This window comes from Talpa occidentalis, unplaced genomic scaffold (assembly GCF_014898055.3).
Source record: "Talpa occidentalis isolate TD23 unplaced genomic scaffold, MPIMG_talOcc4v2.1 talOcc4.7, whole genome shotgun sequence".
Classification (NCBI taxonomy): Eukaryota; Metazoa; Chordata; class Mammalia; order Eulipotyphla; family Talpidae; genus Talpa; species Talpa occidentalis.
Window position 1 is genome coordinate 93182103 of NW_023605083.1, and position 22793 is coordinate 93204895.

The window sequence follows — 22793 nt, forward strand, 5'->3', positions numbered from 1 at the left end:
ATAACCAAAAAGCATAATGGAATAAAAAATTGAATTTAAAACCACCAAAAGATAAAATAGCAAGGAATAATTTAACCAGAAGTGTATAAAACTTATTTAAAGACCACATTCTGAAAGACCTGAAAGATGGCTTTAACAAATGGAAAATATATCATGTCTTGGCTAGGAAACTTCAACATTATAAAGGATTATAAGATTAATACCAGTTCAAAAAAAATTAAACAGTTGCTTCTCCCTTTTTTGGAATAGGTTAGCTGGTAACTAGTTTATGTAAAAATATGATGGTGCAATGGCAAGGAACTGGGCTTATAAAACTTATAACAAAGTCTCAAAACTTATAAAAATGTGATTCTAGTGCATGAACACAGAAAGATCAATGAAACATATTACAAAGTCCAGAAAAGGATCTAAATACATGTGGGAATAAGACATAAGACAAATCTCATCTCAAAATCTGTGAGTATGGATGACTAAAAAATGTAGTCAGTCACAAAAAAAGTAGCCAAAAGGGAAAAAAAAGATTCATATTCTTCAATTAAATTCCAAATGTATCAAGTAATATCCATGTAATAAAATCATGAATGTGCTTAAAGAAAACAGAGTTCCTTTTCAACCTTGGTTCACTATAGTTACACATAGTAACTATTCTATATAATAGTCGACTAAGGAATAATTAAGACATCTCCAAATAATAGATTGAAATAGGATCAAAAAATCTCTTTAGGAGGACTTGATGGACATAGGAACTCACCAAAATTGCTAGCACAAGTCTAAATGCAAATCTCTTTTGTGCCAACCATCCTAGTTTTAAGAACTTATCAAAAGACAGACTTCATTAAACATTAAAATCCCTACATCTAAGGTTATCCAGCACTATATTTTTGTAATAGAAAAATTTATGTACTATACCTGTACTATATAGAATAGGCTAGAAACAGAAAAATCTACAGATTGAAGACAAATTTTTAAAAGTATGATATTACGCATATGATAAAATATTATAAGGCTATGAAAACTAATAAGAAAAGCTATGGGCTGGTTTGAAAAGATCTTGAAGATATCTGATTAACTGACAGAAGAATATTATAAAATGGTTTGTAAAATATCCTGTCATTTGGGTAAAAGATGAAGGGAAATAAAGAATAGATTCATATTTGCTTAAAAGAATTCTGGAAGAACATGCCAAAAAATAACAGGGATACTTATATCAATGAATGGGAGGACAAAGTTTGAAAGGTAAGCTTTTCATTGAATACTGTTAAATTTCTTAACCATGTGAATATATTATTTACACAATACCCTCCCTCCTTTCCTATTGGAATATGGCTGGGAATTGCTGAGACATCAAGAACTTGAATCTGGGCCTCCCCTGGTGGCGCAGCGGTTGAGCGCTGGGTTGCAAGGCTGCCCAGTTCGATCCCGGGCCACCGGTGAGGGACCAAAAAAAAAAGAAGCTGAATCGGCAATGAGCTGCAGAATTAATTAGCCCTCTCAATTCTCTAACTTGGGACTACTTACTATATGAAAATATTTTTTATTATTCAAGTCAGTTTGAGTAAGGTCATGTTTGTTTCAGCTGAGGGCATCATAACTGCTGTGGAAGAGCAGTGAGAGAAACCAGGCACCCACCTTGAAATTGTGATGTAGGTAAGAACACTAAGCACCATCTTCTTTTCCATTTAGGTGCTGTTCTTTGCCCTCCTCCTCTGTTACAGACACAATCCTCTCTTCTAGTCCTCATCATACATAGACTTTTGTATTTAATTTCTGTCTTGTGTGGTGGGGGATGTTTATTTTTGTTTGTTTCCCCAACCTGACAGAATTCTTAAAAAACGAGCATCATATGGAGCTAGAAGGAATTATGCTCAGTGAAATAAGCCAGAAGGAAAAAAGAAAATTATCGGATGGTTTCACTTATAGCAAGAATATAGGGGAACCAAATAAGACATCAGTGTAAAAAAAATAATAATAATAACAGTACAAAACACAACAAAGCAAAAACAGACAATTATAAACCAGAGACATCCTGCAGAGGAGGAGGAGGGAGAGGGGTGAGAGGGATGGAGGGAGGAGCACAAGGGACTGAGGTGATGGTGCACGGGTGCCCTGGGGAAGGAGATTCTACGGGGACTCAATCTGAGGGGGTGGGGGAAGCAAATATTGTCTAAAAAATGTAAAAAATGACAGATGTTAAAAGAAAAAATATAGTAAAGTAAAAAAAAAAAAGATCATAAAAGATATATCCCTCAGGGTCACCTCTGTCCCTTCTTATGTGCGTCTATTAACTTGTCATTCTAGTTAATGTTACCAAAGTAACCACACTATGTACCAAAGTTACTTACTTTTCCATCAAACTACCCAAAGTAATCAGCAAAACAGAGATAAGCCCTATTTCCCCAGGTCACATTTATTTTTCTTCTCCAGGAGCACAAAGACTACATTTCCCAGTCTCCCTTGCAGGTTCTGGCACCATGTGACTGATTATGGCCAATTGGCTGTATGTTTGAAACTCCCAGGCCACAGCATATAGGAAGGGTGTGAGTTCTCCATACCCTGGTTCTTCTCCTGCCTTACTGAACTCGGAGGTCTTGTGTAAAGACAGCACAGCCATAAGATGGAAACAACCTGAATCTGAATTGCCATCTGAAGGTAACTGTCCCTGAAAACCACCAGACTTAGACTTAGGTGAGGTAGGCAAAACAGCTTTCATATGGTATACCACTGAGATTCCCAAGTTTATGTAGTTGCCAGAGCCCACCTATCACATCTGACTCGCTTCTTCAAATGACAAATATTTACTGAGGACCTTCTCTTTATACCCAACTCTGTACTAGGTGATAGAGAAAATGTGAAAATTTCCATTCACTAAGCCAATGTTTACTAAGCATCTTACTAAGCTATGGTCCCTGTCCTCAAGGTATTTAAAATCTAGATATAGAAGCAAAATGTATACTTGCTTAGTATACATTTAGAGAGAGAAAGAGAAAGAGAGAGAGAGAGAGAGAGAGAGAGAGAGAGAGAGAGAAAGAGAGAGAGAGAGAGAGAGAAGGAAGAGAGAAAGGAAGGGAGGAAAGATAAAACAAGTATTAAACTACATGACTCCCTAACTAAATCAGCTCCCCCATTGATAGTTCTCTAAAACACAAATATGATTTTCTGCTGAATTTTTATTACTTATTTGTGTGATTTTTTTCATTCACATCTGCCTCTTTCACTAAACAGTTCATATCTCAGATGCAAAAACTAAGCATTTTTTGTTCTGGTTTTCGGCCATTGCATTCTCAGTACCAGTGCTTAGCACACAGTAGACACCAAATATTTAATGAAAGGAGGTTTCTACTTACTGCAATATTTTTGCTCCCTTTACTATTTTTCATTAAGTTAGAAGAAAACTATTATCCTTAGGCTCACTGAAATAGAACAGCAAAGCTTTCCTGGCTTCAGAGTATCCTTTATATATTAGAAAACCTAGGAAGTTTGTTTTTCTGAAACACACGTAAAAGAGATGTGACTAATTCATCTTCTCACATGAGCAGGCTAATAATGTAGGTACATATTCCTTAGGAACTTCCTACTTCTAGAGAAGTAGATTAATTTCATATGTTAATAACTTTAATTAACACAAAGTGTAAATCAATGATCCTTTAAGAGATCTCAGTGCTATCAGATACAAATCAACCACGTTAAACTGAAATAAAACATTCAGTGATTTACAGTGGCGGGATACTTTTAATGTACTACTTAATATAAAGTTTTCTTTTACCCAACTTGGCTGCCTATAAAGTGATACAAAATATAAATTAGAAGTATCATACTTTTTTTTTTTAACACTTCAAAAGAAATGTGTGGGAAAAGATGTAAAGTTCGCTCTCTAAGGAAAAGTGAACATTCATTTTATCTTCTATTCTTTTGATTTTAGCAACTAGCCTGCTTAATATACCATTCCTGACACATAATGACCATCTCAACCTCTAAATAACTTCCTATTTCCTATAATCCTCAATCCATCAACCTCAGTTGATGGTGCGAAGATTAAAGCTTAGCCAATTAGCCATCCACTATAGCCAAGTTAATCACATAATCTTTGAGATGGCCAGAGCAGTGGAGTATGCAATGATTTTTTTTCTCTTACAAAGATTTGCCTAATTGTGAGACTTAGCAATTCTGTCAAATATAAAGGGCAGTAGGGTTTTAAATCAGAAGCTGTGTCACTGCTTTATAAGTCAGGGCTTATCTTCTTCTAAAAAACATTGTTACAAAGAGACTTCTTTAACAAGTTTCCAAATGCCCAGATTAGTCAACCATTGCTTATTTAGACTGAAGTCTCACATCAAGGCTTATTGCTTTAGAATAATGATCAGTAATCCAAAAGGTAAAACTAAGATTTCATCACGGATAGCTACACATTCAATTATGTGATTGCCACATGAATGTCTGTTCCAAGGAAATGCTAATCCAAACTGAAGTTTACAATACTCTCCTCTCCTTAATAAGACCACATATGAGGAGGAAGAAAAAAAGAAACAGAAATGAAGGGCTAGAAGGACTCCAGGGGGAAAGGGCTGGGGAAGAGAAAGAGAACAGGTAAAAAGTTAGGGAGAGGGCCTCCCCTGGTGGCGCAGTGGTTGAGCGCCGGGCTGCGAAGCTGCCCTCGGCCTCTGCAGCACAGGTTCGATCACCGGCTGCCGGCAAGGGTCCCGCATGGCGCGACAGACCTCTCCTGCCACGCCCGCTGCTCCCCTCAGCAGTGTACTTCATCGGCCTGCCTGTTCTGCTCCCTGCTCTGGCTCTGGTGAATTCTCTCACCCTCCCGCACTTCTGACTGTACCCAGTGCTTGTTTAAATTAATAAATAAATCTTAAAAAAAAAAAAGAGTTAGGGAGAGAGTGAGCTAGACAAGATTACCCCAAAGAAACAGAAGAGAGAAAAAGATGTAGGGGCACCAAAAGGACTGAGACGCTTCAAGGTTCCAAGTGAGTCATGGTCACTTGAATCTTACAATATTACAGTCAGTTATCACAAGGCTTTGAAATACTGATTAGCAAATTAACTACAGTTCTCCACCATTCTAGCACTGAAGACAAAACATGCCATAGAGAGTATGACTCCAGCACTTTAACATTCTGGCTTATGTGTTTCTATAGGTCATAGCCTAGGGACATTTCCATGGCACCACTCCATCATACCCTGTAACAGACAACCCACATGGATGTCAAGAACGACAAAAGCAAACAAAAATGTTTGAAGAATCCAGAGATTAGAGAAACAAACGAAAATGTTGGAGCCCAGAACTAGGAATTAACCTTGGGAAGGATCGAGGACATTTTTGTGAGTAACTTGAGATACCAAAGAAATCAAATGCAGAGAAGGAAATGAGGTTTCTCTAAAGACAGAGCTGAAAGGTTCTTGGCATTGGTATCAGAAACAACTAGGCAATATGAAAGTTAGAAGGCAAGAGGACAAGGTAAGACTGTGAACAGAAACTTGTGATGCCTACAGCTGAACTCAGAACCTTAGAAGGCTAAGTCCAAGGAAACAAATTATTAGGGTATGAGAAGACTGGGATAAAAGGGGAGGCCTCAACAATGGGTGGTAGGGATAAAAAAAAAATAACAAATGGGGTAAAAAGTAACATTTAAAGACAGGTGAGTGAAATCAGAGGCCAGGACCTGACCTCAAATCAAAGGCAATCTACTTTCATTTGCTCATCTATACATTTATTGCTTGCCTCTAATGAGTTCACAATGGTGTTTTCCTCCCTGACGAGTTAGTTGGGTCAGTGCTACCTTGATGTCTTTTTCATAGCCCTTGAGCAGATTTCCCAGAGATTTTACCACAAAATATGTAAGAATGCCTTCATCTAGTATACATTTCATTATTGACCAGATTCTCCCAGAATATCTCAGGACTTGCACTTTTGGGACAGTTATAGGCCAAATTGTGTCCCCACAAAAACTCACGTTGAAGTCTTAACCCCTAATGCTTCAGAATCTAATTTTTGGAGATAGGCTCTTTAAAGAGGTAATTATCTTAAAATGAGGTCACTGGGATGGGTCCTACACCAATATGGCTGATATTTTCATCAGAGGCAACGTGGACACAGACACACAGGAACAACCATGTGAAGACAGAGTGAAGACGGCCATGTACAGGCCAAGGAGAGAGGCCTGGAATAGAGCAGAACAGAGCCTTCTCTCATGGGCCTCCGAAGGAATCAACCCAGTAACATCTTGATCACGGGGTTCTAGTCTCCAAAACTGTGAAAAAACATATTTCTGTTTTCTAAGTCACCCAGTCTGCAGCACTTTGTTAAAGCAGCCCTAGCAAATAATACAGATGAGACTATATAGACATATTCCTGTTAGGGTGAGTATGAGTCTAAAGCAATCCTCAACCAACAAGGATTCCCCTTCCAGACCACCTACCATTCACTTTCCTCTTTTCACCTGCAATGATTCATCCTGTTCATGATGATCCATATCTAACTCACATGGGTTTCTTACTGTTGGCCAGTCCCATACCCCCTTATTCACCATCATTGTTTGTTATGTCAACTTTTACCTGCTTTAAATCACTCCTCAGGACTCATTTCTCTAAAGTGCTTCCAAAACTTCTGGAAGCTTATTCTAAATTATTCCAAACCCCTGTCCCTAAACAAAAGATACATAAATATATATGTTTCACACAGTTTCATCTCCAGAGCATGTAAGGAAGGAATGTGGCTCTCCTTAATGATTTCAAGCCCTCCAGATTTCAGTTACCATTGCTTCATAGCTTCTAACCAGTATGGTCTCTCTCCCCATGCCACCCCCACTATTCACTAACAAGTCAGTTTTAGGCTCACCCCACAGGCCAGCCTTAAACGTAGGAGTAGAGGCAGTCCTAGTAGGATTTCAGAGGTCCTCGGTAGGCCTCCATCCAAAATGCTTCTGCCACTAACCTGCTGTTTTGCAACCATCCCAGGTCGGGTAGGTTTACCGTTGGTTCGGGCAGCTTAAAAGGGAACCTTGGTGCCCTTGGCATCATCCCCACAGGTTTTTTTAATAGTAGGCAGTGGAAACAAGCCAGAAGGGGGTGGCAACTTGGGCCCCCTGCAAATCTCTCTATGCTCTTTCTTCTGGGCTTTCTCTGACATTCTCTCTTGTTCTCTTCCTCTAATGGCCGATTGTAGGGTAAGGTAAAAGTATCAGGCTTTTCTGCCCTCCCACCATTAGGAGAGATGACGGAACCCTGCGGTCCTGAATGCATGCCTGATGGTGGGCACCTGGCGTAGGGTGTGGGCATATGTAGATGGGATTCACCTGGATTAAAACCAGGCTTTTTAAGGGCGGCGTCATGGGGACGCCAGCAGAAGAGAAGCAAAGAAGCAGAACGAACGGGAGAGAAGCAGAACGAACGGGAGAGAAGCAGAAGGAACAGGAGAGAAGCAGAACCATGAGAGAAGCAGAGAGAATGCCGAAGAGCCCACATATAGTGAAGACTTGCTGTGGGCTGGGAGACCTGCCAGCCTCCCAGCCCCCCAGCACCCCTGCCTGCTGTGTGCCTGGTAAATCCCAAAAAAAGCCTGCAAAAGCCACTAAGGGCTCCAGGACTCACTCTCCTTTACCCCGTCTGCTCGGATCGTAGATATCCTGCTCCATGTCCTTCTGGATACTTGTCCTCTCATTGCCCAGCCATTTCTGAATGACACCGCCCTTATATCTTCATCCTCCAGGATCAGATGTGTACTTATGCATGCCCACACCATATTCCAGGTGCCCACCATCAGGCATGCTTACCCTGAGCCCACGCCCCCAAGCGCCTTCTGCATTTAAGGTCACAGGTGATAGCCACAGAGGCCAGTGGCATAAAAGTCTGACCATCTTCATATACTCTACACCTGCCAAATTAAAATCCATGCATTAAAATTCATTTCCTTTGGTTTAAATTGTAGGGCTCAAGGAGGCTCAGTTAAACTACCGCCAGAAGGTAAGTCACCACCAGCTATGGATTCCATGGCTAGAATTAGTGTGCAACTGTTTACTCATGAAATAACAAGGGACCACAGAACAAGATCCAGATGGGAAAATGGAGGGCAGAGGACCAGGTGCAGAACACAGAAAAAGGCTGGCCAGGGAAAGCTGGCTGCTCTCTAGCACTTGGGGGCATGACAGGAGGAACAGAAAGTCTCCAGGACATGAAGACAGCAGTGTGAGCTACATCCTAACCTGATGGTGGCAAAATGCTTCAGGAATAACATCTTGTATTTGTAAAGGCGTTAAGAGTTTATGAAGCCCTTCACATATCATACCCATCAGCTCACCTGGCTCAAACTGCAATGAAAAAGCAGAAGACCTGTCCCCCCCACACTAAGGTCAAGGATTCTAAAGCCCAGACAACTATGTGACTAGTTACCAACATTGCTGAGTGGCTCAAACTCCTGGTCCAGCTCTTTTATGGTGAAGCATTCCCACCTGAAGACACAAATCAAGATGTGATCCAAACTCTGAGAATAACTTGTCAAATCTTGCACAAGTTATCTGACCCCCTCAGAGGCTCAGTTTCTCTTCTGTAACATGGGATGCTATGAAGAGCTGACAAATGTATATAAACAGCTTAGCATAGAGCCTGGAACACAGAACACACCCAGCAGACAAAAAACTGTTCTCATTACTAGTATATCAGGACAGAGAACAGTGTTCTCTCCCTGTCACTTGTTAGAATCTCCTAATGAGCTGCTCCCCTACCCCTTCATTTGCTACCTAGGCCTCTCACCAGACTGATTCTCCAATACTCTAAGTATGTGGTCCAGACAGTTTCTTTCTTTTCCCTCTCCCATTTTAATACTTGTAAGTCTCTTAGGTGACCATGATGCAAAGTGTCACAATCAAAAACAAATGACAGGAAGGAAGACAGTGCAGGTTTTCTGATCCAGCAGACCGGGTAAAGGAGGAGTCTTGGAGCCCTTGGTGGCTTTGCAGGCCTTTATTGGGATTTACCCGGTACACAGCAGGCAGGGGTGCTGTGGGGCCGGGAGGCTGGCAGGTCTCCCAGCCCCCAGCAAGTAAGTCTTCACTCTCTCTGGGTTCTCTGGTTCTTCTGCTTTTCATTCTGCTTCTTTCTGGCAACCCCGTGACACCGCCCTTAAAAGCCCAGTCTTAGCCCAGATGAATCCTGTCTACATATGCCCACACCCTATTCCAGGTGCCCGCCAACAGGCATGCATTCGGGACCGCAGGGTTCCATCATCTATCCTAATGGCGGGAGGGCAGAAAAGCCTGATACTTTTTACCTTATCCTACAAAGTTTCAGCGCTATCAAGATATCATCAGCCACTGCAGCATGAGTTCAATCCCCGGGCAGGGAGGTAACCCACATGGCACTGCAGACACCTCCTGTCTCACCCGCTGCTCCCCTCAGCAGTGTATTTCAGTACATCTGCCTGGTCTGCTCACAACTCTGTCTTGTGAATCCTCTCACTTCCCCTACCTCTGGCCTATACCCCAGTTCTTGTATGCATAGATAAATAAAATAAATCTTAAAAAAAAAAAAAGAAGAAGAACAAAAGACAAAGCAGGATTCCTCAAACTGCAACATGCATTCAAATCACCTGAAGATCTTGCTAAAATGCAGACTTGGGTTCAGTGAATCTGTGGTGGGGTCTCAGACTCTGCATTTCTAACACTCCTCCAGGAGACACCAGAGCTGTTCATGTACACGTTGCACTTTAAATCACAAGGATACAAAGATTCTCACAGCACAGAGGAGGATGACGAGCAAGAGGGGACCAAAAACTGCAAAACCTAGTGCATAGGCTGGTCCCTTGAACCCTTCAAATGACATAATACGGAGCAATAAACAGCCTGACACCCAGTCTCATATCAAATGGTAACTTCTGTTCACCTCCACCACTCTAAAGTAGAAGCCCATCAATGCTTTCTTTCTCCTCCTTGATCCTGGGATTCTACCTGGCTCCCCGAGACTGCCTATATTCCATTTCTGGACCAAAAAATAGCTCTTCCTTCAATGCAAAGGCCCTTCTTGACAGACGGTACTTACTTTTCACCTCGGATCCGCGAGTTCGCCTGTTCTTTTTCACCAGGCTGAGATCACCCCTCTGTCCACTTACTTCAGGCCTGTCCACGGGACTGCTCTCTGGGAGAAACACCCAGCAACACAGCACGTAGCCCCACTGCAGGCTTCTGACTTGCTTACAAACCCTACCCAGGGCATAACTCCTTACTCGGAAACTTTCTAGAAATAACTTAAAATTTCATCTCGCTTCCTATATTTCACAATTTCTTTCTAAAAGTCTTGAGTCACATGCTCTTGGGAAGAGGGAACAACAGCAAGCCGCTCACCCTCTCTGGCTGGCTTTGAGGAGAGGCTTTCAATCCTGACCGAAATCAATCCCACCTAACTGAGGTGGGCCTGGGAACCTGTGGTGAAGGGTCAAAGACCACTGCCTTTGGGGAGCTATCTTATTCCTCACCAGGAACTAGGCAGTAAAAAGCTGCTCTTCACAATGAAAGAATCATCCTTAGTGGGGAAAGGGGAGAGGTGAGTTTCTAAGCTCATTTCCTTCTATGATGGTCTCCATAATGAAGTTAAGGGAGTTCTAGAAGCCGGAGGGAAGGCTAATTCTAAAGATAAAACAATTTATGGTTCATTAACCTTAATCTTCGACAGCCAGACCACTGTGCTGGCTCTTCCAATAGATCTGGTTACAAAGCAGCTGTCACATCTGTGGCTTGATTCCCTTGCTGGCAAAGAACGGGGAGCAGAACCCCACCACTGCACTCCTCTATGCTGTGTCCTTCTAGAACACATACTTTCAACATGCCAATAAGACAAAACAAAGCAAAACAAAACAAAAACCTTCATTTTCCCCATACAGATAAGTGCATGATTTAAGAGGCATTTAAATGACAGCCACACAGCAGAGAGCTCAACCAAAGAATATAAGGAAACGTTTTGACTTCAGTTGTATTCTATCTAAATGTTCTTCCTGCAAGATGGGATTCAGCTGAACATATCTGGCTTACTAAATTTAGAAAATTAATGAGAATTAAATTGATAGAAAATTAATCAAATACTATAAGTGAACAGAATATATTTTACTAAAGAAGTTAAGCCATTTAGGAAACAGCTGTAAAAGAATTTTCTGCAAAAGAATTTTCACCCACCACATAACCCCTGTAAAGGAAAATGTCATACCTGATGAGATCTGGTTCTGCACCCTCGTTCATAAAGGATGCCAGAAGTAGTCTCTCTCGAGTAACAAGATCATCCAGTAGGGACTGTCTTCGGTCTCCTTCAAGCTGAGTTCTGCAGACATTTTGTTAAGGTCCAACAGTGGGTGAGTTACCCCATTTTACCCATTACATTATTAATTGAAGTCAGTTGTGAATTGTATAGATGTTAATCAATACTATCCAGAAAAGATCTGAGCCATTTTTCTCCTTTTCCTACACTGGCCTTCAACTTCACTCATTATTCAAGTAAATCCTCACAGAGGAGCTTACATACCCACAAGATCCTTCATGATACTAGACCAGATAAATATTATTTTCCGTCTACTAACTAACACTGAAATGATTACTCCCGTCAATTAACTAAGGTGACTCAGTGATTCTTCAGCTTTTGAGTGATTGGTGTCAGAGTTCAAGGGTATTTTCCTAGATGAGAGTACCCTAAGATACTCTGTTAAAAAAAAGGAAAGGGAGGGAGGTTCTCAATATTTTCCTCTATGTTCCAAAGTAACAGATTTGCTCTACATATTGTTACCAAGAGTTCATTATTTAAATGTTGCAGATCTTAAAGAAAATTAGAAAGAAATATTCACATTTTAATGTTATTGTAACAGACATGCCACACAAAGAATCCAAAACTCATTTGTCCTGTTTTGACTATTACCTACGGCCTTGAACCACATATTTCACTTTCTTGGAGCTATGTTTCTTTATACATAATGTCAGATAATCCCTAACACCTTTTCCAGCATAATCCATAAATTATGACTAAAAATAATAAATCAGGACTAAATCCAGTTTTATATACTAGCTTTCCTGAAGCAAACTACATGAGTTTTTCTAGACTGCATGTATTTATGTATATATGTGTGTGTTTAAAAAAACAAAGTAAATGTTGATGACAAAGAGGCCATAAAGAAAACAGTGGAGGAAGCTAACAAATACTTTTGAAAGGACACACTTGACATGAGACAAAAAATAAGCACAAAAATAAGCCCCCTGAACTGAGTTCTATGTTTTTGTAATATTTAGTACTTATAAATTAATTTATAAATTATAATTAATCACAATTATATAATTCTAAATTGCATGTAATCATCATAAATATTATTATAAATTTATATATAAATATACAATTTATAAATTTATAACATAAATATATAACTTATTTATTATTTATATAACTACCTATTTCTAGTAAACTACTATTTCTAGTAAAACATTAGTGAGACTACTGCTTTGAATTTATAGATACTTTTCTTTTTAAAAAAGTGATATTATACACTATAATATGGCCCAAAAATTTCTGAGAAATTGGCAGAATCAAGTAGTGGCATCACCATTCCCTGGGTGGGGAAACTATGGCCTAGGAAAGATTGTGTTGCTAATTTTGAACAGAAAATTCTGGCTAGCAGGTAAAATAGCAAATAAACTCATTAAAAAATTTCCCCAGTAACAGGCAGTAGTTCAAAAAATCTTAAATCCCCCAAACCAATGTAGCTAAGCAGTGTTAGTGGCTTTGGATATTTAAAAAATAATAATCAATGAATTCTCTCGCATTCCAGAATGCCACACTTTCCAGCATAAGTCACTACCACTGCTTTTCCATTTCCTACTTGACTACAGTAACTAAGTAGTGCATCTTAGAAACTATGAAGTGGCAACTGTAACTAAGAAACAGTGTGCCTAAGTACTTTCTCTGTATTGACAAATGGCCCAAACATTGGTCTTTTGATCAATGCAACACCAAGAATAAATATCAATGTCTTTTAAATTAGTGGTAACTTGTCAATAAGACAGAAAAATTTTCTTCTATCTAAAAGAAACTCCTGAGTAATTAAAAAAAAAATGACAAAAGCTATGGCATGAATTTTACAGAACAAAATATGAGTTTTAAATTGTGGAAATTATTGATTAAATCACCACACTAACTAGTTTTGTCTTACAGTCTATGGTCTATCTGTGGTTTTGTTGGGATGTCACTATCTAACCACCCAAACACAGATTTAACTGGCAGGGGGATTTAAACATAAAAATTAAAATTACAAAGTATCATTAGAAGAAGAGATAGGAGAACTTTTTATAATCTTGGGGAAAATCTTACGAGCAAAACTGAACACTGAGAAGTCATGAAGGAAAAGCTAAATCTGTGTAAAAATTTTAAATATCCACAAGTCAAAATGACAAGCGACAAACTAATCGCCGCAAATATTTTAAAAGGCACAAGACATAACAAAGCACAGAAAAAAGACAAACCAATAACTAATCAAACAGAAAAACTCTTGTTTTAGTGTGAGAAATGCAAATTGAAACATGATGTCATCTTCACCTATCAAGTGAGGGAAACCAAAACGGAGACTAGGCAGATTAGGAAAGGAACAGGAACAGGGTACTCTCAGACATTCTTGGTGGGAATGTAAACAGACTCAACCAAATGCCAGATTGACTTCTAAAGATTTATCAAAATTTAAAAGGCACAATCTTTCAAGAGGAATTTCTCCTGCAGACATATTCACACATCTATACAAATTAGGGACAAAGATGCTCAATGAAGCATGACTTATAATAGCCAATATTGGGACATCCTTAAGTCCATCAGTAAGGAACTAATGCAGCTCCATAACAGAATGTTTGACAACCTTAAAAGAAAAATTAAGAGAGCTCTTTATGTACAGATGAAATGATAAATATGACCACGTAGTGATACTGATATATTGCAGCATTTCCTAAATGCTTACATGAATTAAACTCCAAAATAGTGCTATACCAAAAAAATTAGCTAAACAATGAATAGCATGTTCTTGCAACATTAAAATTAAAAAACTAGATATATATAGTTGTATATATGCAGAAAGTTTCTAGAAGGATTCAAAACAGGTTTTTCTAGGTGTGAGGGAGACTTTACTTTTCATTGAGCTTTGTTTTGCTTGACTCTATCATATGCAAATTAATAAAAACACAAATTTCAGAACCCTGTGTATAGGATGCCTTTATGGTCAAGAGAATTTAATATTTATATATGTGTATTATATGTGTAAATTATATATATTTATTTATTTTACATATTCGTATCCACGCCTCAAAAACTCTGGGATGACAGGAATCAATCATCAATATTGCTGACTATGAAAAATAAGATGGAATAGGATGGAGGTGAGTGAGAGAGAGAAGAGGCACTTATTAAAAACTAATAGGGCCTCCCTGGTGGCGCAAGGGGTTAAGTTTCAACACTATAATGCCATCCACAGCCACAGTAGCACAAGTTCAATCCCTGGCCAGGGAGCTACCCACATGGCACAGGAGACCACTCCTCCTGTCTCACCTGCTGCTCCCCTCAGTGGTATATTTCAGTTAATCTACCTGTTCTGCTCCCCCTCTGTCTTTGGTGAATCCTCTCACGGCCCCTACACCTCTGGCCTGTACCCCAGTTCTCATATGCATAAATAAATCAATCTTTAAAAATAAAACAACTAATAGCAATAGTGTATAGGTAGAAAGTACTTTTTATAAGAAAAACAAGGACAAGTTTTAAAATTGAGCAGACACCAGTTATAGATTTATACTAGTTAAGAATGGACTAACTTACACATCAATTTCAAGAGCAGTAAAACTTGGTGATTATGTTTTGAGATTAGTAACTGTAGAACACAATCACAGTCAATACCAGAAGAGGCCTTAGAGATTCCCAAATCCAAATCTCTTGTTCGCCAGACTGCAGGCTAAGGCTGAGGATGGTAAGTCAGCGGCTGGTTAAAAGCAACACTGAACAGCTGATTCTTTCTACTCTAGCTCGGGCTTTTCTAGCACATGGAAAAATAGTACTGGTAACATTAATTCAGAACAGTCTCAGAGACTTCGTATAAATCCAGGAAAACTGAAAAACAAATCAATTAGGACCACTCCACCTGTTTTATTATTATTATTATTATTTTAATCAACTGAGAGAATAAAACATAAGGAAATGGGGGGAATAAATAGATCAATGATCCTTCTGCATAATACACTTACTACATAGAGGTGGTTGTTAACAGGAGGCCAAAGAATCATCTAGGCAATGATCTCTACTGCATGAAAGTGGAATTATGGTATTGGGAGCAGAACAGCGGGAGAGGGGGTGGAGGTGGGAAGAGGAAGAAGGATAAGTAGAAAATCAGGTTCACAGTCAGGGGTAAATGCTGGGACTTCCTCTCCCACCAACTTGATGAATAACCAAAGAAGATCAGAGAACAGACAGACAAGGAAAAGAAAGATCTAACTACCATAGTATTTTGTCATGGGTGAGCCAATTTGACCTACAATTATTCCAATTCATGGAAATATCTGATAGTAAGTGAATCTGGATCCTGACTTCATATTGCCAAGATGTGTAAGCCCAGCTTGCCTGCAGTGACCTGGTAAACACTGAAAAGATGCAGCAGTGTGAAGATGGTACTATCCCTATATGATGCACACTCCCAATCTAGCTCCTAGATTTTGTCTATATTGGGTAGACAGCTCAGTAATTTAGGTAAGCGTTACTTTATTGGTAGGTGTTACTTTATTGTTCTGGAGAAAGAAGAAGCTTGTAGATGACTTCCTGGTGATATCACAGAAGAACTGCAAGGGCACAGTTGAAATTCGTAAAAATCAGATTTTTCTGGCTCACCTAACATATAACTTTTTTTTTAACTTAACAAACTCTACTGAATATTAAGAAGCAGGTCAGGTCCTTACTTCCTCAAAGCACTGATCACATTTTACAACTATTATTTCAATGCCATCACTATCTGTATGTTCCTTAAATGACTATAAACTCCCTAAGGAAGGACTACTTGTAAATTCTCGATGTAGCAGTAAATTTTACATGGTGAAATTAGAAGTAGCCGCTAACCTCCAAGGAGGGCTCACTATATGCAGAGTATCTTTTACACATATAGTCTAATGCCCACAACAATCCTTACAAGCCAAGTGTATTTTTATAATCCCTCTCTCATGAATGAGAAAAACAAGGCATATTCTTCTCAATTAACTTGTCCAAGGTGACACAGCAAGTGTTGAGAACTAACTTTTATTTAACACACACCATTATGGGGATCTAGTCCTATGACGTGCTGTAAGTATATTTTCTCCAATCTTCACAAGACTCTTAGAAAGTAAGTGTAATTATTCCTACTCTATAGATAATCACTAAGGCCCAGAAAGGCTAAACTTTGAGCCCTGAGGAAACAACAGTGCAGCCTCAGTCTCAGACCTTTCTGGTTCCAAGGTCAGTGTTGTTGCCACCATATAGTGGGGTCCAGACTTTTGGATAGTATGGGGCGGAAATACTTCTAAACAAATTGGGTGGAGGGGAGAGAGCTATGTAAAGTTATCAATTATATATGTTGTGAGTATTAAAAAAAAGACAAAGCTACTATCTACTTTTATAATCATGGTAGAAAAACAAGAATATTTTAACACCAAAAACTAGAAAGAACCATGTAATAGACTACAAAGTAGAACATTTATACCAACATAAAGACTATTTTAGGGCCTCCCTGGTGGCATAGCGGTTGAGTGCTGGGCTGCGAAGCTGCCCGCAGCCTCTGCAGCCCCGGTTCGATCCCCGGCCACCAGGCGAGGGTCCTACATGGCGTGCAGACCTCCCCTGCCACACCCGCTGCTCCCCTCAGCAGGGTATTTCGTCACTCTGCCTGTTCTGCTCCCCGCTCTGGCTCTGGTGAATTCTCTCACCCTCCCGCGCTTCTGACTGTACCCAGTGCTTGTACAAATAAATAAATAAATAAATCTTTAAAAAAAAAAAAAAGACTATTTTGTCCTTATTTTTCTCACAATACCTGGCACTCATGAAAACTACCATAGACAGGTGTAAAGCTTGAGAACCAATTCAGCTCTATTGGAGCTATGAGAGGCAGCCCTAAATCTATTCAGTTAGCCTCTCTATACCTGCATTCATCTGGGTCTATTACGTAGTGATTGCTGCATCTCTCTGCTGACTTCTCTATCTACACAATTTTTTTAGCCCCAAAACAAAATGGAGAAAAGTTAGTTTTTTAAAAAAATATTTCTACAAGACTTCTCCCAAAATATCAAAATACTTCTGATACTGAATCATGTAAAGAGATGTTTAAATTCTCTTTAAAGTAGTGTAGTAGAGCAAATCACTGCCTTTGAAAACAAAAAAGGAAGTTTCACATAAAGCTAATTCTAAGAGTAATTTTAGTGCTGCCTGAAACTTCACATGGGCCTCCTGCAGCACACAACTTTTCTCAACTGGTAAGGCAGTTACATTCCTATCTGAGTGGTACTGTGAATAGAAGTTAATGGTTTTCAGCAAATTTAAAGCTCTCTGGCTGCAGGACTTTGGTTTATACATTGCAAACTAACTAATTCAAAGGCAGCGATCTTTCATTTTAATTTCACATTATTCTTGCCAAGAGAAAAATATTTTTTCAGGAAAGAGCAGTAACATCTTATGCCTAAAATCCATGAATTTAATTGTTTAGAAGGCATTTCAGAGGACTTATCTTTCTGGCAGCTCCTCGTGTTCTTTGGAAACTTCACAAATGCAGAAAGGCATAAATTTATTAAGTACAGCACCATAAACTCTCAACTAACAGACACACTAAGGAAATGTGGTTTTCAAATGTTCACATTAAAAAAGTCACCCAATATTAATTATGCCTCAAAAGAAAGGGATTAAAAAGTCACTCTACTGGCAATCTATGGACAAAAATATTTCTAAGAATTACAACATCATAAAGTATACCTAATAAACCACAGTGAACACTGTTTAATCTTTCTGATGATTAAGAAGATTCTTGAGGATTTGCATTATAAACAGGATTTGTCTTGGCACTGAGCAACATGCCAATTAATAGGGAATTCTAGTTGAAGACATGCCAGTTGCTAGTTGACTGTGTTATTTCTACCAAAATAGTCAGTCTTTAAACAATGGCTTTGAGGCCAGACAGCCCAGCCTTTGAATCCTACCTCATTTCCCAGCTGTGAGGTCCAGAAGTTATTTAAGCCCTCAAAGACTCCTCTCCTCAGTGTGAAAAACTCTTCTGCTAGAGTGTTGGATTCTCTTTTCAGCTTCAACAGTGACTTGACTCAGCCTCAATACTTTGTAAAGAAGGGAAGGAACAACCAAAACTAATAATTTGAGATTACCAATTACTGACAAAAATGCTCTTATAATCTTAAATCTGAGGGATAACTGCCATAGAATTATTAATAATGTTTGGGCAAGCGTTTGGGAAAGGGAAGATGCAGGGAATAGAATTAAAAAGAGGCCTTCCTAATATAGAAGCTACCTCCTTCTTTCCATTGTAAAAAAGAAACGGTCTCCCCCAAAAAACACAGGTTTATGAGCACCCTCATGGGGTAGATTATATGAAATCCATTCTTAGTATGTTCCAGGAGAAATAGATCCAATTACTTGGTGAAAAAAACTACAATTTGAAAGAAAGCTATTATATTCCAGTTCAGTTTTTTATTTCTTCTAGGAAATTCTAAATTATCCACATTAGTGTCCTTAAATATTTTCACAATGTATTTAATAACTCTGGTATTTTTAAACACTTTGAGCTTAATTCAGCAAATTCTGAGCTCAACACAAAAGCAAAGTCTGTAAGATTTCAAAAGATGGTCAAACTGCAAGCATTTGGAAGAACAAAGTCAATTACTATGGCATGCTCAGGACTCTCCACAATAACTAGCATTAATTAATAGAAAAAAAGAAAAGTTCGGGCCTCCCCTGGTGGCGCAGCGGTTGAACGCTGGGCTGCGAAGCTGCCCGCAGCCTCTGCAGCACCGGTTCGATCCACCGGGCGAGGGTCCCATATGGCATGCAGACCTCTCCTGCCATACCTGCTGCTCCCCTCAGCAGTGTGTTTCTTCACTCTGCCTGTTCTGTTCCCCATGCTGGCTCTGGTGAATTCTCTCACCGTCCCGCACTTCTGACTGTACCCAGTGCTTGTATAAATAAATAAATAAATCTTTAAAAAAAAAAAAAAAGAAAAGTTCATAATTTGTTTATTTCTTGCCCTATAGGCTTAAATATTTGAAGTTGCATTGCAATCAGTTACCTTAATGGAAGTTAGCAATTGCATAGTTGTTAATATTGTGTCACGAAAAACATTTACCTTTCTAATATATGAGCTTTAGGTAATAATTTTGCACACCTTGACCTCATCATGCACAGACTTTCTCATACTTAGTAGAAAAAGTGAGAAAACAACCAAGCCAATCTAAAACTAATTGAGGTCTATATATTAAGACCTGTGGATTTTGAAAAAAATAAAGTAACTCTTTATATAGTAGATTTACTATAAGGTACCAAACCATTCCAAGTGGAAGGCAAAGATACAAGTTAAATGTATATAATTGTGTAGTTTTTTTTTTAAAGACCCCAATGTTTCATTGAAATTAAACTTTTATTTGAAATCTAAGTGGGCTAGGATTTTGAACATCTGGAAAGTCATGCAACTACTCTACTCTAAATCATGGTAACATGGTCCTGATAACATGAAGGCGCCACACTTGGAGAAAAATCATTTAAGACACCTTCTATTATTTTATCTACAAAGTCATGGTCCTACATTTCCCCATATTAAAAACTGGGCAGTAACAACCATTTCTGAGATACCAAACTTTGAGTCTTTAATGTGAACCATTGACAATTTTAAAAAATGATGAGAAAAGCCCAGTTCAAAGTCAGTTTTCAAGTCACTATCACCTCAAGTTTAAACAATTAATTTAGGTAACAGGATATATGTGTTTTCCTAAATTGACCAGAATATGAATTTCTTAAAAAAGAAAGTGTTTTAATACTTGATGATGTTGGTGGCATGTAGAGATGATATCAAAACTTGCTTGAAACAAGTTCTCCCTGCACCCCAAAATTCCTAAACTATGGCAGTGTCTATACTAAAGAATGAAGCAAACAAGTCATATCTCAATAATCTCCATAAAGAAGAACAAAAAAGATGTATGGTTTTCTACTAGTATTCACCGCTCAGAAAAGAAAATGGATCATTCAAAACTGGAAACTGGAAGTAGAATCTCAGCTCAGCGTTATCATGGAAGCTGGCCTGCGGTAGCAGCGCTTAACCATCTTCAAGGCAGCCTGCACAGGTAGCGGTGCAGGGCGCTGGGCAACTACAGTTCTGCCAGAGGCATTAGCTTCCTGCACTGTAAAGGGTACACCAAATAAGTTAATTCTTTCAGTATGTCTTGCTTTGCCAGCATATTCACTGTAAAACAAGTAACAGACACTTAAAATAGAAATCAAGATTATAGGCAATATTTTGGAAACCAGGTCTTCCTCAAGCTGTGGAAAAATCTGGGTGGCCCAGATTCCTTCCTTTCTTAAAATAAGACTGCTTTTCCTCCCACTCTAGGACAGAGGTGGAAATGTTTACATGGATACATCTGGTGTGTTGACACAGCTCTTAGCAATAAGTCCTTCAAAAGGGCGATCTTTTCCTTCAGATTCTGCAACAAAGTTCTGATTGTCACGGTAAGCTGAAAAGAAAAGAACACATCCTAAGTATACTGGTCCAGAAGTGTATAATCTACTAAAAATACTATGTAAATGATGCTTAACATTCCACGGTTCGATCCAGGAAGCACTGAAAGAGTTGATTAGCCTCCCAATGACAGCCTCAGGTTTGTAAGGAGTCTTAATGGTCACCTGGTCCAGGCAACCTTTCTAATGTTTGCACTCACTATGCAACCTGACCAGGTGATAAGCCAGTCCACACCTAAGCACCCAAAATGACAAGACACTGTCACTTTGTCCTCACAACCAGTTAAATTCTATCCCCTGAGTGCCTACCCTCTATTTGTCTACCTTGGAGCCATGCAGGAATTTCTGTTTCCCAGTCTTTGTTCACCAGTGAAAACCCCACAAAGATTCCCTGCTGCAAGGAAGACATCAAATCCCACTGCCATTCCTGCCAGTCTTCTCTAAAAGCACTGGTACACTTTTAACCTATCTGAAAGTTGTACAGGAATATGTTTTTTATTCAAAAGGAATGCTGGCCACACAGGACAATTTTTTCAGGGGTGTGTGAATTTTCTTCAATCATTCTACAATCTAGAGGAAATTTTCATGTGTGACTCTAAGTGCCACCTTAAAGGATGAAGGGAGGGTAGGAAGAGTCTCAGAAAATTAGAAATATGAAAAATAAAATTATCCAAGGAAATTAAACATTGTTAACCATGAATAAAATTAGTTATGTTAAAAAAAAAAGACTGTCAGAGGTTTAATTTGCTACCTTATTAAAAGTAGCAATTACACAACTACAGGGAAGCAGGACTCCCTCCTTAGATTAGCAGGATCAAGCTAAAGAAAAACAAGAGAATGTCAGAGGCTGGCCAAGGCCTACACACCTCAAGCAACCCTCCAAGGTATCAGCAGCCAAGAAAAGTCTAACCTCAACTACTCTAATACCTCTGGGAACTATGGAAAAACCACCCACAATGTTTATGGGGAAATGCCAAGGAAAGCAGATCTCACTTCATTCAAGAAATAAGGAGCAAAACAAACAGAAAAAGCAACACACACACACACACACCCCCTCAAGCCTAAGGAGAGTCTACAGAATTAAAGACCAAAACCAATCAAGAGATGAAAGATTATGTAGCCATTAAAAAGTATGATTGAAATTTAAATTTGTTAGCAGGGAAAGATATCCACTATAATTTATCAAAAGAAAATAAAGAGAAAAAAATCAAGTCATAAAATGAAATGTAACCCATACAGAAAAAAAAAAAAAAAATTCTAGGAACTAAATATATCAAAATGCCAAGGGTAGTTATCTCTATGCAATGGGATGCCTTTTATGAGAAAAGGATTACTTTTATAATCAGGAAAAAATTCCCACTATTGTAATTTAAGAGATGCTCCTCAAAACACAGGAAAAGATGTTAAATCTAATCATTTTTTAAGCTAATACAAGCATAGTAACAAGCACTGACAGAGATAAAAGAAAAAAAGGAAGGTGTGTGCCAATTTCCCCTAAGGCTTATAAATGTAAATGTCTTCTAAAGGTGTTAGTAAACTCAGAATTACATTAAAAATGACAATATACCACCAACAGGTAGAATTTATCCTAGTAATTTAAGAATAATTTGAAGTTAAAACATTTAATAATAAAGCTAATAGTGTTAATAATTTAAAATAAATATGATTAATACATCATGGGAAAATTTACTAAAAATAAAGAAAGAGAGAAAACTAAGAATGAAAACCTACTGCCTTAACTGCAATACTATGTAACTTTGGTCTTAAGTTCTAACCAATGCAATAAGACAAGTTAAATATATTGATACAAGGGCTAAGAAGATGAAATTATTATTTACCGATTGATAACAATCAACTTGGAACAGTTAAGAGAAATAACTGTAAGATTACTAGAAAGAGGGGCCTCCCTGGTGGTGCAGCGGTTGAGCGCTGGGTTGCAAAGCTGCCCGCAGCCCCCCCACCCCCGCAGCCCCTGTAGCACCAGTTCGATCCCCGGCCGACACCGGGCGAGAGTCCCAAATGGAGCAACAGACCTCTCCTGCTACACCTGC

The 22793-nt window shown here is 38.8% G+C and overlaps 1 protein-coding gene across 2 annotated transcripts in view; it reads right to left on the reverse strand.

Annotated features, from left to right (window-relative positions):
• The window catches only part of STX8 (syntaxin 8), a 235922-nt gene that overhangs the window by 198155 nt on the left and 14974 nt on the right, over positions 1-22793 (reverse strand). For both annotated transcript variants that reach the window (XM_037495210.2, XM_037495211.2), the window contains exons 3-4: positions 20644-20738; positions 11197-11307 (exon numbers count right to left, since the gene is read on the reverse strand). In XM_037495210.2, coding sequence (XP_037351107.1) covers positions 11197-11307; positions 20644-20738 — 206 coding nt within the window. The remainder of the gene's footprint in view (positions 1-11196; positions 11308-20643; positions 20739-22793) is intronic.